This window comes from Ovis canadensis, chromosome 17 (assembly GCF_042477335.2).
Source record: "Ovis canadensis isolate MfBH-ARS-UI-01 breed Bighorn chromosome 17, ARS-UI_OviCan_v2, whole genome shotgun sequence".
Lineage (NCBI taxonomy): Eukaryota > Metazoa > Chordata > Mammalia > Artiodactyla > Bovidae > Ovis > Ovis canadensis.
Window position 1 is genome coordinate 54794140 of NC_091261.1, and position 14350 is coordinate 54808489.

Consider the following 14350-nt stretch of genomic DNA (forward strand, 5'->3'; position numbering starts at 1 on the left):
TGTAAGCCCCACGACCGCAAGGACTGTGTGTGGCATCTAGCAAGGTATACTTGGCATATAGTAGACCACAATGAAGGAAGGAAGGATGGCGCAGTGGAAGCGGCGTCTGTCCCATCCTAACGCACTACCAGTTTCGTGAGTTATCGCTCTAAAGGTCTGCTCTTCTCCACACAAAGGAAGCTGGATCAGAGCAGGGATCTTGTGTCTCCTGTACCTGAGAACATTGACCAGCTCTTTTGAGGCACTTGAATGGGTCCATCCATGGATTAGTGCATCTTAAAATGGTGTATATCCAGACAGTGGAATTATACATCCATAAAAGGAGCAAAGTTCTGATACACATCAAGCATGGATGAATCTAAAAACATTATGCTAATTAAAAGAGAAGGCAGTCACAGAAGACTGCATAATGTGTGAAACTTTTTATATGAAATGCCCAGAATAGGCCAACCCATAGAGAAAGAAAGTAGGTTAGTGGTTGTCAGGGGCTGGGAGAAGGAGGAATGGGCAGTGACTGCCCATGGATTAGAGGGATCCTTTGGGGTTTATCAGAATGTCCTGAAGCAATCTGTAGTAAATCCAGTGTACTTAATAAATGTGATGCACCCAGTTTTATCTACTAAAATTTAGTGAGTATAGCTGAATTTATCAATACTTAAAAATCACTGAAGTGCACACATAATATAAATAATGTATATGGTATGCAAATAATACTTTAATAAAACTTTTTAAATGTATGAGATTAGGTGTTTTTTCTTATGTGTGGATATCCCATCAATTTAATATATAATTAGGCTCAGTTGTTTCTGTTTGTTTTTAAATTTAGTGTTTGTCATACTCTAATTGCTAATTTAATTATTTCCTCAGTTTCCCCCACTGGTTGTGTCATACGTGGCTGTGGTACTACATCAAAACCAGGAAACTGGGACTTCCCTGGTGTCTCAGTGGTAAACAAACTGTCTGCCAATGGGTTCGATCCCTGATTTGGGAGGATCCCATGTGCCATAGAGCAGCTAAGACTATGGGCTACAACTACTGAAGCCTGTGTGCCCTAAGTCACCACAATGAGAAGCCCAAGAACCACAACTAGAGAGTGGCCCCACTCGCCACAACCAGAGAAAAGCCCATACAGCTATGAAGATCCAACACAGCCAAAAATAAAATAATAATTTTTTTAAAAAAGGAAACTGACATTAGTCTAGAGTGCAGGCACAGCCCTCTGTCATTTTACCCCACGTGCAGTTTAGTGAATCCACTGCTACATTTAAGGTGCTGAACCGCTTCACACCATAAGGACCCCCTTCATCCTACCCCTCTAGTCACACTTACCCAGCTATTCCTTGGCAACCACTAATCTCTTTCCTATCTCTGTACTTTTGTCACTTCAAGAATGTTTTATGTGTGAGATCCTATCATACAGTATATTCCTTTGGATATTTGTTTCCTTCCTCAGCTTAATGCTAATGAGATGCCTCTGAGATTCATCCAAGTTGTTGTGTGTATCAAAAAAGTCTCTTACATATGAATCCTCAAGTTGCAAACTTCCAAATATGCAAACGTGTGTTCACATATCCAACCATAGAAGTTAGTCCCATGTCTGGCATATATTGTCACGTGCATGCATCCTCTACAAGTGGTTGTGCTTCTGTGCACTTTACCATACAGCACTGTATAGATTACAGCAGTGCATTTTCTGTATTTCAAGCCCAGGATGTCCAGAAGCAAGCATAAAAGCTGTGGTAATGTAGTTGGTACTGCTAAGAAGCAACAACAATGGAAACAAGAGGTGAAAACAATTGGGAGAATGGAGCTAGGCAAAATGATGATAGACTTCACTCATTCTTATAATATTAATCATTCAACCACTGGCGCGATTCTAAAGAACAAGGACAAGATCACGGAATAGGTAAAGTCTGCTGTGTCAACGACATAGAAAATAATATCAACGAAGCATGGAAAAATAATGGAGGAGATGGAGAAACTTCTCGGTGTGCAGGAAATGGCAAGGGCTTTCTTTATTTAAGGAGGCACTGTTAGTTGTTGAGGCACTGAACTCAAATGTCGAACAGTGCATAAAGGTTGCAGCCACCGTTCAGAATGCAATCTAGTGCTACTGTGCCATCTATGACAAGAAAAAAAGAACTACTACCCAGATATCACTGCATCATTGTTTTTCCAGGAGAGTAGATAGAATTGAGTGAATCCTGCAAAGAACCAGAACCTGTACTTCAGTGTCTGGTGTCATTGAAATTGCAGCTTGCCCTTCAACTCCACCTCCTCTCCCTCCTCCAGTCAGTAGCTCTTCTTGTCTGTTCACTTGATGCCAGCCCCTGTGTGTCAGCCGTTGTACTGTACTACTGTACTTTTAAAGGTACTTTATTGTAAAATTTTAAATATTTTCTTATTTTTGTGTTTGCTTTTTTATGTATTATTTGTGTAAAGAAATGAAAGTGAAAGAAAGTGAAGTTGCTCAGTCGTGTCTGACTCTTTGCGACCCCATGGACTGTAGCCTGCCAGGCTTCTCCATCCATTGGATTTTCCAGGCAAGAGTAGTGGAGCTGGTTGCCATTTCCTTCTCCAGGGGATCTTCCTGACCCAGGAATTGAATCCAGGTCTCCCGAATTGCAGGCAGACTCTTAACAGTCTGAGCCACAAGGGAAAGATTATTATTTGTGTAATCAATCTGTATGCAGGTCAGGAAGCAACAGTTAGAACTGGACATGGAACAACAGACTGGTTCCAAATAGGAAAAGGAGTACATCAAGGCTGTATATTGTCCCCCTGCTTATTTAACTTATATGCAGAGTACATCATGAGAAACGTTGGACTGGAAGAAACACAAGCTGGAATCAAGATTGCTGGGAGAAATATCAATAACCTCAGATATGCAGATGACACCACCCTTATGGCAGAAAGTGAAGAGGAACTCAAAAGCCTCTTGATGAAAGTGAAAGAGGAGAGTGAAAAAGTTGGCTTAAAGCTCAACATTCAGAAAACAAAGATCATGGCATCCGGTCCCATCACTTCATGGGAAATAAGTGGGGAAACAGTGGAAACAGTTTCAGACTTTATTTTTGGGGGCTCCAAAATCACTGCAGATGGTGACTGCAGCCATGAAATTGAAAGACGCTTACTCCTTGGAAGAAAAGTTATGACCAACCTAGATAGCATATTGAAGAGCAGAGACATTACTTTGCCAACAAAGGTCCGTCTAGTCAAGGCTATGGTTTTTCCAGTAGTCATGTATGGATGTGAGAGTTGGACTGTGAAGAAGGCTGAGCACCGAAGAATTGATGCATTTGAACTGTGGTGTTGGAGAAGACTCTTGAGAGTCCCTTGGACTGCAAGGAGATCCAACCAGTCCATTCTGAAGATCAGCCCTGGGATTTCTTTGGAAGGAATGATGCTACAGCTGAAACTCCAGTACTCTGGCCACCTCATGCGAAGAGTTGACTCATTGGAAAAGACTCTGATGCTGGGAGGGATTGGGGGCAGGAGGAGAAGGGGACGACAGAGGATGAAATTGCTGGATGGCATCCTGACTCGATGAACTTGAGTCTGAGTGAACTCTGGGAGTTGGTGATGGACAGGGAGGCCTGGCATGCTGCGATTCATGGGGTTGCAAAGAGTCGGACATGACTGAGTGACTGAACCGAACTGAACTGAACTGAACTGAATCAGTATTATAAACCAATTACAGGACAGTACTATATGGCTGATTGTGTTAATTAGGTACCTAGCCTAACTTTGTTGAACTCACAAATAAATTGAAGTTACAACCAAAACTTGTTGTCTGCAGGGGGCTTACACTATACTGATAATGAACGTGTGGAAAGCAAAATTTAAAACAAAATATCATTTATAACCACTCCAAAGAAAATGAAATACTTAAGTACAAACTTTGGGCTTCCCTGGTGGCTAAGATAGTAAAGAATCTGCCTGTAATTTGGGAGACCTGGGTTCGATCCCTGGGTTGGGAAGATCCCCTGGAGGAGGGCATGGCTTTCCACTCCAGTATTCTTGCCTGGAGAATCCCCATGGACAGAGGAGCCTGTTGGGCTACAGTCCACCTGGTTGAAAAGAGTTGGACATGACTGAGTGACTAAGCACAAGGTATAAACTTTAAAAAAAACATGTTTAGGATCTGTATGCTGAAAATGGCAACCCACTCCAGTACTCTTGGCTGGAATATCCTATGGACGGAGGAGCCTGGTAGGCTGCAGTCCACAGGGTCGCACAGAGTTGGACACGACTGAAGTGACTTAGCAGCAGCAGCAGCATGCTGAAAATTATAAAACACTGATGAAAGAAATCAAAGATCTCAATAAAAGGAGAGACATACCATGTCCATGGGTTGAAAGACAACATAGTAAAGATGCCAATTCTCCACAAATTGACTTATTAAAGTTTAAATAGTTAAATTACAGTTTAAGTGCAATTCCTATCAAAATCCCAGGAAGGATTTTTGTAGATATAGACAATTTTTGTAGAGATAGTCTCTTCTAAAATTTATATGAAAGGACATGAACCCCAGAATAGCTAGAATAGTCAAAAAAAAGTAAAGTGGAAGGAATCATCTCCTCCATATTATGGCCTGTTGTAAAGCTACCATGGTGGAGACTGTGGTGTTGGTGGAGACAGAGGCATGTCAACCAATGGAACAGGGCAGAGAACCCAGATAGAACCAACAAGCATCCAAATGACTTTTGACAATGTGCAAAAACAAGTTAATGGAGGAGGGATAGACTTTTCAATAAACAGTCTGAAACAATTTGATTGTTGTTGTTGTTGCTTGTTGTTCAATCACCAAGTCATGTCTGACTCTTTGCAACACCATGGACTGCAGCACGTCAGGCTTCCTTGTTCTTCACTATCTCCTGGATAGTGCTCAAATTCATGTCCACTGAGTCAGTGATACTATCTAACTGTCTCATCCTCTGTTGCCCTCTTTTCCTTTTGTCTTCAATCTTTCCCAGAATTAGGGTCTTTTCTAATCAGTTGGCTCTTCATAGCAGGTGGCCAAAGCATTAGAGCTTTAGCAACAGCATCAGTCCTTCTAATGAATATTCAGGACTGATTTCCTTTAGGATTTACTGATTTGCTCTTCTTGTAGTCCAAGGAACTCTCAAGAGTCTTCTTTAGCAATACAATTTGGAGGCATCAATTCTTTGGTGCTGAGCCTTCTTTATGGTCCAACTCTCACATCCATACATGACTACTGGAAAAGCCATAGCTTTGATTATGTGGACCTTTGTCAGCAAACTGATGGTTCTGCTTTTAAATACACAGTCTAGATTTGTCATAGCTTTCCTTCCAAGGAACAGAAGTCTTTTAATTTCATGATTATAGTCACTGTCCCCAGTGACTTTGGAGCACCCCCCCCAAAAAATCTGTCACTGTTTCCATTTTTCCCCCTTCTTTTTGCCATGACATTATGGGAGTAGATGCTATGATCCATGTTTTTTGAATGTTGAGTTTTAAACCAACGTTTTTACTCTCCTCTTTCATTCTCATCAAGAGGCTCTTTATTTCCTCTCCCCTTTCTGCCATTAGAGTTGTATCATCTGCATATCTGAGGTTGTTTCTCTCTTCAGTCTTGATTCCAGCTTGTGATTCATCCAGCCTGGCATTTCACATGATGTACTCTGTGTATAAGTTAAATCAACAAGGTGGCAGTATGCTGCCTTGTCGTATTCCTTCCCCAGTTTTGAACAGCTCATTGTTCCATGTTCTGTTCTGTTGCTTCTTGACCTGCATAGAGGCTTCCTAGGAGACAGGTAAGGTTGTCTGGCATTCCCATCTCTTTAAGAATTTTCCACATTTTCTATGATCCATGTAGACAAAGGTTTTCATGTAGTCATTGAAGCAGAAACAGATGTTTTACTAGAATTCCTTTGTTTTCTCTATGATTCAACAAACATTGACAATTTGATCTCTGGTTCTTCTGCCTTTCCTAACCTAGCCTGTACATCTAGAAGCTCTCAGTTCACATACTGCTGAAGCCTAACTTGAAAGATTTTGTTGTTGTTGTTTTAACTTGAAAGATTTTGAGCATAACTTTACCAGCATGAGAAATGAGTGTAATTGTACAATAGTTTGAACATTCTTTGGAATTGTAATGAAAACTGACCTATTGCAGTCCTGTACCCACTGCTGAATTTTCCATACTTGCTGACATATTGAGTGCAGCAATCTGATATCCATGGACAGAAAAAGAAAGGAAAAAAACCCTCACCTCATGCTCTATGCCAACAATTCTTTCTTTCTTTCTTCCTTTTTATTTTGACTGTGTGGGGTCTTTGTTAGGCTTCCCTGGTGGCTCAGACAGTTAAGAATCTGTCTGCCATGCAGGAGACCCAGGTTCAATCCCTGGGTCAGGAAGATCCCCTGGCAAAGAGAGTGGTTACCTACTCTAGTATTCTTGCCTGGTGAATTCCATGGACAGAGGAGCCTGGCAGGCTACAGTCCATAGGATAGCAAAGAGTTGGACAGAACTGAGCGAATGTTTCAGTCACTGGGTCTTTGTTGCAGTAGGTGGCCTCTTCTTTGTGGTACACAGGCAGCAAGCAGAGCCACTCTCTAGTTGTGGCTTTCAGACTTCTCTCATTGCTGAGGGAGGGCTCAGTAGTTGTTGAGGGCGGGGAGGGAGTTGTTTCACTGCACAGGTGGGATCTTAGTACCCCAACCAGGGATGGGAACTGCTGCCCCCTACACTGGAAGGGAAGAGTCTTAACCACTGGACCTCTGTGAAAGTCCACGAGTCTCTTGCATACCTGAAAGATAAGGACTAGCGTTGTAGAGGGTTTAGAAGAGGGACAGCGGCCAGCACCACCACTTCCACCCACACTGACCCACGCCCACCAGGGTGCTTACGAGCAATGCCGCCAACAAGGTAGAGGCGGGGCCAGAACGACCATGCCCAAGCACTGACAGCTGGGGCGAGGCGGGGCGGGGGCGGGACCGGAGCTTGGCCACGCCACTTCCGCCGGAAGCTTAACTGCCGGCTTCCTGTTGGAGTTGGTCCGGCAAGTCTGGGAGCTGCGTTTCTGAAAGGCAAAGGCGCCCCAGATTTACTTTCTGAAATCCTCTTCGGACCAGTTGTGAGTGGGCTCTATCCAGACCTTGAGGTTGAAGCAGTCCCCGCCCGAGGGCGGCTGCGGGCTAGCAGAAAGGGACCTTCTGTCTTGCGGAACGGAGGCACTGTGTACAGGCTGTTTCCGGGGGGGCAGATTACGTCGTTGCTCCGCGCTCCGCCCCTCGAGGGGCCACGTCTCCACCGGAGCGGCCGGGCCGGGCGTTCGCCGCGGCTTCCGCACCGCCGGGGTGAGGGTCGCGGGGTGGTGCTTGGGCAGGAGCGCTGGTCGCGGAGGGCGCGAGAATCCAGGGAACCGCAGCACAGTCGGGGTATGGGCTGGGAGAAGGGCGGCGGGGCCCGAGCGGACGGGGAGGCCGACCGCAACTCTGTCTTGAGCGGCAACGCCCCGCGCTAGTCTGGCTCCTCACCGTTGGTAGCCTCCGGGCCTGGAAGCTGGCTTGTGCAGCTGTTAGGGAACTGGGTTCATAAGTAAACATACATTCGAGCCCTTCCGGAGCTCTGTCTACCCGTGCCAGGGAGAGATTTGTTCAGGGGTACCCGCAGCTGCTGTTGGAGCTGCTGAGAAACAGCTCTTGTCCTTTTGCAGAAGTTATGTCAAGATGACATGCGTGATTTCGTGTCGGGTGGTTAGTGTGAAGCTTGGTTTAAAGAACGCGTGTGATCTCAGTCTCTGAGTCCACTTCGATTCCATCTCGATCCTGGGTGCTTAGAGGCGTTTCACCGGTGCAGTAATACTTTCCAGAGGGAGTGAGGCCAGGCTTTGTCACTAGTGTGCTGGTGTTGTGTGAACAGCTCCGCCTTCATTCAACAACTGTTGGTCGTGTGATGGGCAACACTCACTGTAGGTCCTGGAATCCAGAGCTGAAATCGTGTCAGGATCCCTGCTGTACTGAGCTTACGTCGTAGTGGAGGATAAATGAGACATTGTTGAGAGAGTATTAGGCGGTGCTTGGGGTGGGTCTGTAGGAAAGCCTGTCCGCGAAAGTGACTTTTGACCTAAGGTTTCTATCACAAGAAATTAGCCACGAAAAACGGTGGGATAAGAGTGTTTCAAGCAGAATGAACAGCAAGTGTGATGACCCCGAGGGAGGAGTAAATCTGATGTTCTTAGAGAAGTATGGCAAGTGTGTCATGAAAAAGGAAGAAAGCGATAAGGGACAAGGATGCAGTGTGGGGAGGGGCCAGATGGTATGCAGTTTCCTAGTTCAGGGTAAGAGGCTTAGATTTTATTGTCAGTGTGATTGGAAACCCCTGGGACATTGTAAGCCATTTACAGGTGACTCATGGGTTTGTTTTTTTACTTTTTAAATTGTCCCTTAAGTATTGGAAACATAACTTTTTATTGGAGTGATAGCCTTCAGTTACAATGGGCCTTGAATGGCAAGAAAAGGAAATAAAAATCATCTGACATTACTCAGATTCTAAAGTAGCCTTTTTTTTTTTTTTTTGCCAGTTGCCTTAAGCAGCAGTATAATTTTTAAAGTGTAGTTAACTTACAACCTTATGTTAGTTTCAGGTGTATAACATAGTAATTTGATGTGGGTTTGGTTTTTTTTTCTTGTTTTTGGGTTGCACTCTGAGGCATGTGAGATTCCCAAGCCAGGGATTGAATCCGTGCCTCCTGCAGTGGAAGCATGAGTCATAACCACTGGAAGACCAGGGTCCTGATGTTTTTGTAGATTACACTCTGTACTTTCCATTCCATGCAGGGTTGTTATAGAATACTGGCTGTATTCTCTGCTGTACATTACATCCTTGTAACTTATTTATACCTAGTAGTTTGTATCTCTTAATCCCCTTTATCTACTTTGCCCATCCCCCTTCCCTTCTCTCTGGTGACCAGTAGTTTGTATCTCAGAGTCTGTTTCTTTTTTGTTTTATTTGTCCTGTTTTTTAGATTCCTCAAGTGATAACATACAGTATTTGACTTTTTCTGTCTTGACTTCTTTCACTGAGCATAATGCTCTTCAGGTCTATCCATGTTGTCACAAGTGGCAAAATTCTGTTCTTTTTTATGGCTGAGTAATACTACAGAGTGTGTGTACGTGTGTGTACACTGTATCTTTATCCAAGCAGTATGCCTTCTTGAATGAGAATATCTTCAGTTGGCTTTTACCTGTTGATTTGGACAAGAAACAATTGAAGGAAAAAGTAACACTAATAATAAATAGCTGTCATTTACTGAAGTCATGGGGCATGTCCCTTGTTGCATTTAATCCTGGCACAAGTGTTTTGGTCTTTTTCTCATCATCTTACTGATGGGATCACCATCTAAGAGTGGTTAAGAAATCTGCCCATGATCTCACAGCTGAGTGTGGAGGACTCAGGACCTAAAGCCAACATGTCTGATGCCTGAGTCTGTTCTTTACGTTACACTGCTCTACAGTGACATGAGGCTTTCTGGGTTTTCACTTTGGCCATGCTCTATTGTTTCTCTTTTTGTTTGGGACATGCTGCATGGCTTGCAGGATCTTAGTTCCCCAGCCAGGGATCAAACCTGTGATCTCGCCAATGAAAGAGCAAAGTCCTGACCACTGGACCACCATGGAATTCCCATGCTCTGTTGTTTCTGAATTGCCAATAGGACCATCGTAAAGAAGGTGAAGTAGATGGAGCTGTTGATGTGCGTATACCAGATCGAAGTGATCTGCTGTCTGGGGGAAGCTGAAGATCACGTAGTTGCCTGAGATGGTAGTTTCTCAGTCTGAAGTCTCTTAACGTCAGACAGTGGTGAACCTAGAGTTACATACTTTTTGAAGTTCTAAGTGATACCTTTGCTTCATCTCTTCCCTCTGGGAAACACAGAATGCAGGTGGTCAGAAATGGTACTGTGATTAGGCTGATCTCTGTATTTTTAATCACAAAATGGAGTGCATGTTACTAATAGCAGCTTCCTTGTGATGTACTCCCAGCTGTCTAACCGTCCTTGTCCTGTTTTTGCCAGCAGTCTGAAATAATGAGGCCTGGATGACTGAGTCATGCTAAGTAAAATTCACATGAGGCTGAGGAAACATGGAGAATGCCAGTGTATTATAGATAGGGAGACATGTCCCTTCCCCAGAGGCTGCTTCTGGTGTTCTGTGAATCCTGTGTCTTGTCTGGCTTCAGGCAGGGCTGTGTGTGAACAGGAGCCACTTTCATAAGTTACCAGAACAAGTCACAGTCACAGGGTCTCCAGGGCTGCACCATTCATCTCAAGGGGTGGGGGTGGGGGGGGCAATTAGGGCTCCTTGGGAATCAGAAGACTTCTTGTTTATCAAGAAATCCAAATAAAGGCAAGTAAATGCATGGACTGTGCATTGCTATTAGGCTCAAACAGCCTGACACATTTCTCTCTGTCTTTGGTGTGCTTCCTCAGTGCACACAAACATCTCGGCCAATGCTCTCTTTCCTGCATAGTGTCAGGGTCAGGTGTTGTCACTGCTTGCCTCAGTTACACATTCCCTGTGGCTCCTTAGATGCTTCTCTGACCTGTGGCCATTTACATGCTGCTCTCCCAGTTTGTACCTCCCAGGTGTTCTTTGCCCTCCCAGAACTGTGACTCCCAACTGCATTGAGTAGTAGAATTATCCTATATTTGACAAAGCATTGTGGATATTCAAGGATGCAAATACTGTATCGTTTTGTTTTCGAACTACTAGCTTGGTTGCTAAGGGGTAGGACTTGGTGGAGGCAGAGATTTGTTTGTCAGCAGCCGGCATTGAGCACTACTCTGTGTAGGGGATGTTTGAGAGGGTAGGGGCAGACCTGGAGTGGTGATTTCTGTGTCTAAGATCTTACAGGGTGATGGAAGAGATGGGCACACACAATTGCCGTGTGATATTCACCGACTCAATGGACATGAGTTTGGGTAAACTCCGGGAATTGGTGATAGACAGAGAGGCCTGGCATGCTGTGGTTCATGGGGTCGCAAAGAGTCGGACATGACTGAGCGACTGAACTGAACTGATGCACGCAGGGGTATCATGATGGCACAGAGGGGTGCTTTACCTGAGACTCAGGAGACTTGAGAGCAGTGCCTAGTGGCAGACATGAAAGGATCCGGGGGGATTTGCCTGGTGGTCAAAGGGAAAAGGGCATTGGCAACAGAGGGGCCAGCTCTGAAAAGCACTTATCTGTTGTTGTTACCCTCTCAGGCAGGCATCTTAGGGAACATGTGATAATGTAGGCAGCTTCACCCCACCCCCACAAGACAGAAACAAAGACATTTCAAAGCAAAATGCAAATATCTTCCTTTGTTAAGGAGCGTTTCAGGATGGCCAGCACTTACCATACACCATAGGCAGGGACAGTTGATTCCACAGCCCACTGTGTGTGTCCCAGCCCGACCATCTGTAGTCACCTGTCTGTGAAGTGAAGCCTGTGGTGAAGGGACAGCCTGGGTGTGCCCTTGCCTGGCCTTGTGGGCATCACCTCCTCTATGGTGTCACTCTGGCCAGCTTACCACCAGCTGTGCCCACGGAGTGAGGGCAGGCTCAGCAGGTGTCACAGTGGTGTCCTGTGCAGCCAGGTCCCTGTGAGATGGTGGTTTTCAGAGGGACCTGTGGACTGGCCTGTTTGTCTACCCACCTTCCAACCTGGAAAGTGTCTCCGTGGATGAAAGAGGTTACCGAATGTTGTAGAGACAGAAACTAAGTTGAGACCTCATTACACATAGGATCATGTTTGATTGACCTTGGTACCTCCCTTCAGACATCATTTCAGTCCTCAAATACTTCCTCGCACCAGGCACCATGAGCCAGCAGCACCCGGTGCTTATTGATTCACTACACTGGATTGTAGCTACTCATGTTTTCACGCAATTCTATCTGTGATCCTTTCAAGTACAGAGTTTTAGTACTAGCTCTGCACTTGATAGTAGACATGGGACATCCCCCAGCAGTCCACTGGTTAGGACTGCATACTTTCAATGGTGAGGGGCTGGGTTCAATCCCTGGTTAGGGAACTAAGATCCTGCAAGCCATGAGGCCACCAAAAAAAAAGTCAGCATAGCCTTTTTATATTCATAACAGCACTTATTAATCCATGATGTTGCTGGCCTGTCGGGTGCCAGATAGCAGAGGGAAATGTGTGGATGATTGACACTGCAGGTCAAACACTGCTGGGTTCCCATCACTAGGTATTCACAGGTTGTGCCAGCCACTAAGGACTACCTGTTCATGGGTGACAGGGTGACAGAGAACTGTGGAGAAACAGGATCATCTAGTGAGAGTCAGCTGTTGCTTAGGCTCTTCTCAAAAACATCTATGTGGCATTTGGAAGCCGTGGAGGAAAGTCCCGTAAATTTTTGTCCTGGAATTCATGAAACACCAAACAGTACATAGGGTAATATGAAATCTTATCTTCAAGGAAGTAAATGCCACCATTTCTGCAGAATAGTAGCAGCACCTTATCTGTTGAGGAGGAAACGAGGTGATAATATCCTCATTACACTTCAAAAGCAATAACCAGTTGCCAGGCTTTGGGCAATTTTGCTCCCTTAAATTCAGCTTGGCAGAACAAGCTGAAAGCAGATCTTGTGAGAAATGAAGAATGCATCTGGTCACCTGCTGTGAGGTCCTTTCTCTGCCCCCCAGACCCCAGTGGCTATTTTCCATGTGTCCTCGTCCCCCCATGCTTCCTCCGTTAGTGTCCTGTTTACCGTGCTGCTACGTCTTCCTTGTTGACCTCTGGTTCTAAGGCATGGCCTGGGCACTGACATGCCAGGTCTCCTGGGAGAGGAGCTCACCCTTTGACCCCTGTGAGCACTTGGGCCTCTGTGTCCAATACTAAAGCCACTGGCCACATGCGCTGTTTACATACAAGTCAGTTAATTTTAAATAAATGAAGACAGCTCCTCAGTCATCCAAGCCCCACCCCCAGCTCTGCGGATTACATGGAGGAGCTCTGCAGGTTACATGGAGGAGCTTCTCACCCTGGTGGGGGATGGTTTTCAGCAGTCATCAGTGCAGATGGCCTTCAGGGATGGGCCAGATGGGTTTGGGTCAGTTTTTTATCCTCAAAAAATAGGATGCTGTAGGTGCTCAAGGATTACTTGTTGTATGAATATATTTAATATACAAATGCATGTTGGGAACCAAATGTTAGTCTTGGACTTGTTACTTCAAATCTGACGAAGTTTCATAATACCTTCTTTCTCTTTTTATTCCTGTCAGGTATCATGCATGATATTACCTGGTTTGATTTCAGGCCATCTGTGAGACTGTAAATCTCTTCCCCAAAATGGCAAACCTAGTGTGGTCCGTCCCAGGAGCTTTTGGCCATTGCTAATGGCAGAAACTGAACTCGCTCCCAGTTCACTTGTAGCCTCTGAGCGTCAGCCCAGCCCGTGTCACCCTGACCATGGACAGTGCAGCGGCTGTGCAGGAGGGCCTGATGGAGGACAGATCCGGCAGCGGCACCTCAGCTCAACCCGAGGGCCCCCCAAAGCCCCCTGGCTCACTGGCGCCGCTGGATCAGTGGGATGAAGCCCAGCGTAAGTTGCCAGTTACTCTGTGTTCTGCTCACATCTTACCTTTAAACAGGAGAACAGAGGTCGTCTTGCCTTTTGGAAGAAGACAGTGATGTCTAAGAGCTTAATGAACTTTATAATTCATTCAGAGTGTGTTTCTATGTATTTTTTTAGTTGAGGCCAACTTTAACTCAAACACCATGTGTGTTAAATGAAATGGGAACTTTCTGGAGCTTTCTGCTCCAGAGGGATGGAGCAGCATGGTTTACCCATAAGGCTTGTGCAGATCTTCACTGACACATCACTGTCTCCTGCCTAACATTCTACCTTTTTGGTTGGTTGGTTGTCAGATTTTTACTAACTGGAAAGTGTGCCACTAGTGCTCTGAGGATTACTGGGTCACATTTCCATGTTAGCTAGTGGCTTATTCGTGTTTTGGAAGCACAGAATAAATGACTGCTTCCTCATGCCCCTTCCTGGGCAGCGTGTGCTTGAACATCGTAACATGTGTATGCACTGATTTACTAGCAGAAACTGTGTTTCCCTTCTGGTAAAACAGTGCTCAGGCACCTGAAATGGCTTTGCTGCTTCCTGCTCCTTAAGTGCCAGGTGAGGCTGATGCAGCTTGGCCCAGGATTAAGGGTTCTGCAATTGGAACAACTAGGTCTGCCGCTAACAGGAATGAGCCCTCAACCAAGATCCTTAATTTATTTCTGCCTCACTCTCCTACTGAGAAAAATGGAAAGATGAATGGTCCCTGCGTCTTTGTGTGTGTGTGTCAGTTACTCAGTCATGTCCAACTC

At 45.3% G+C, this 14350-nt stretch overlaps 1 protein-coding gene across 5 annotated transcripts in view; it reads left to right on the plus strand.

The window, feature by feature from the left end:
• The first annotated feature begins 6975 nt into the window (after positions 1-6975).
• GOLGA3 (golgin A3) overlaps positions 6976-14350 on the plus strand; it is a 46296-nt gene continuing 38921 nt past the window's right edge. The window contains exons 1-2 of one of the 5 annotated variants that reach the window (XM_069558323.1): positions 6976-7100; positions 13252-13571. In XM_069558323.1, the coding sequence (XP_069414424.1) occupies positions 13439-13571 (133 nt within the window). In that variant the 5' untranslated portion in view covers positions 6976-7100; positions 13252-13438. Of the gene's footprint in view, positions 7101-7228; positions 7405-13251; positions 13572-14350 lie in introns of those variants that run through there. The other 4 variants (XM_069558320.1, XM_069558318.1, XM_069558322.1 and 1 more) reach the window with 4 other exon arrangements.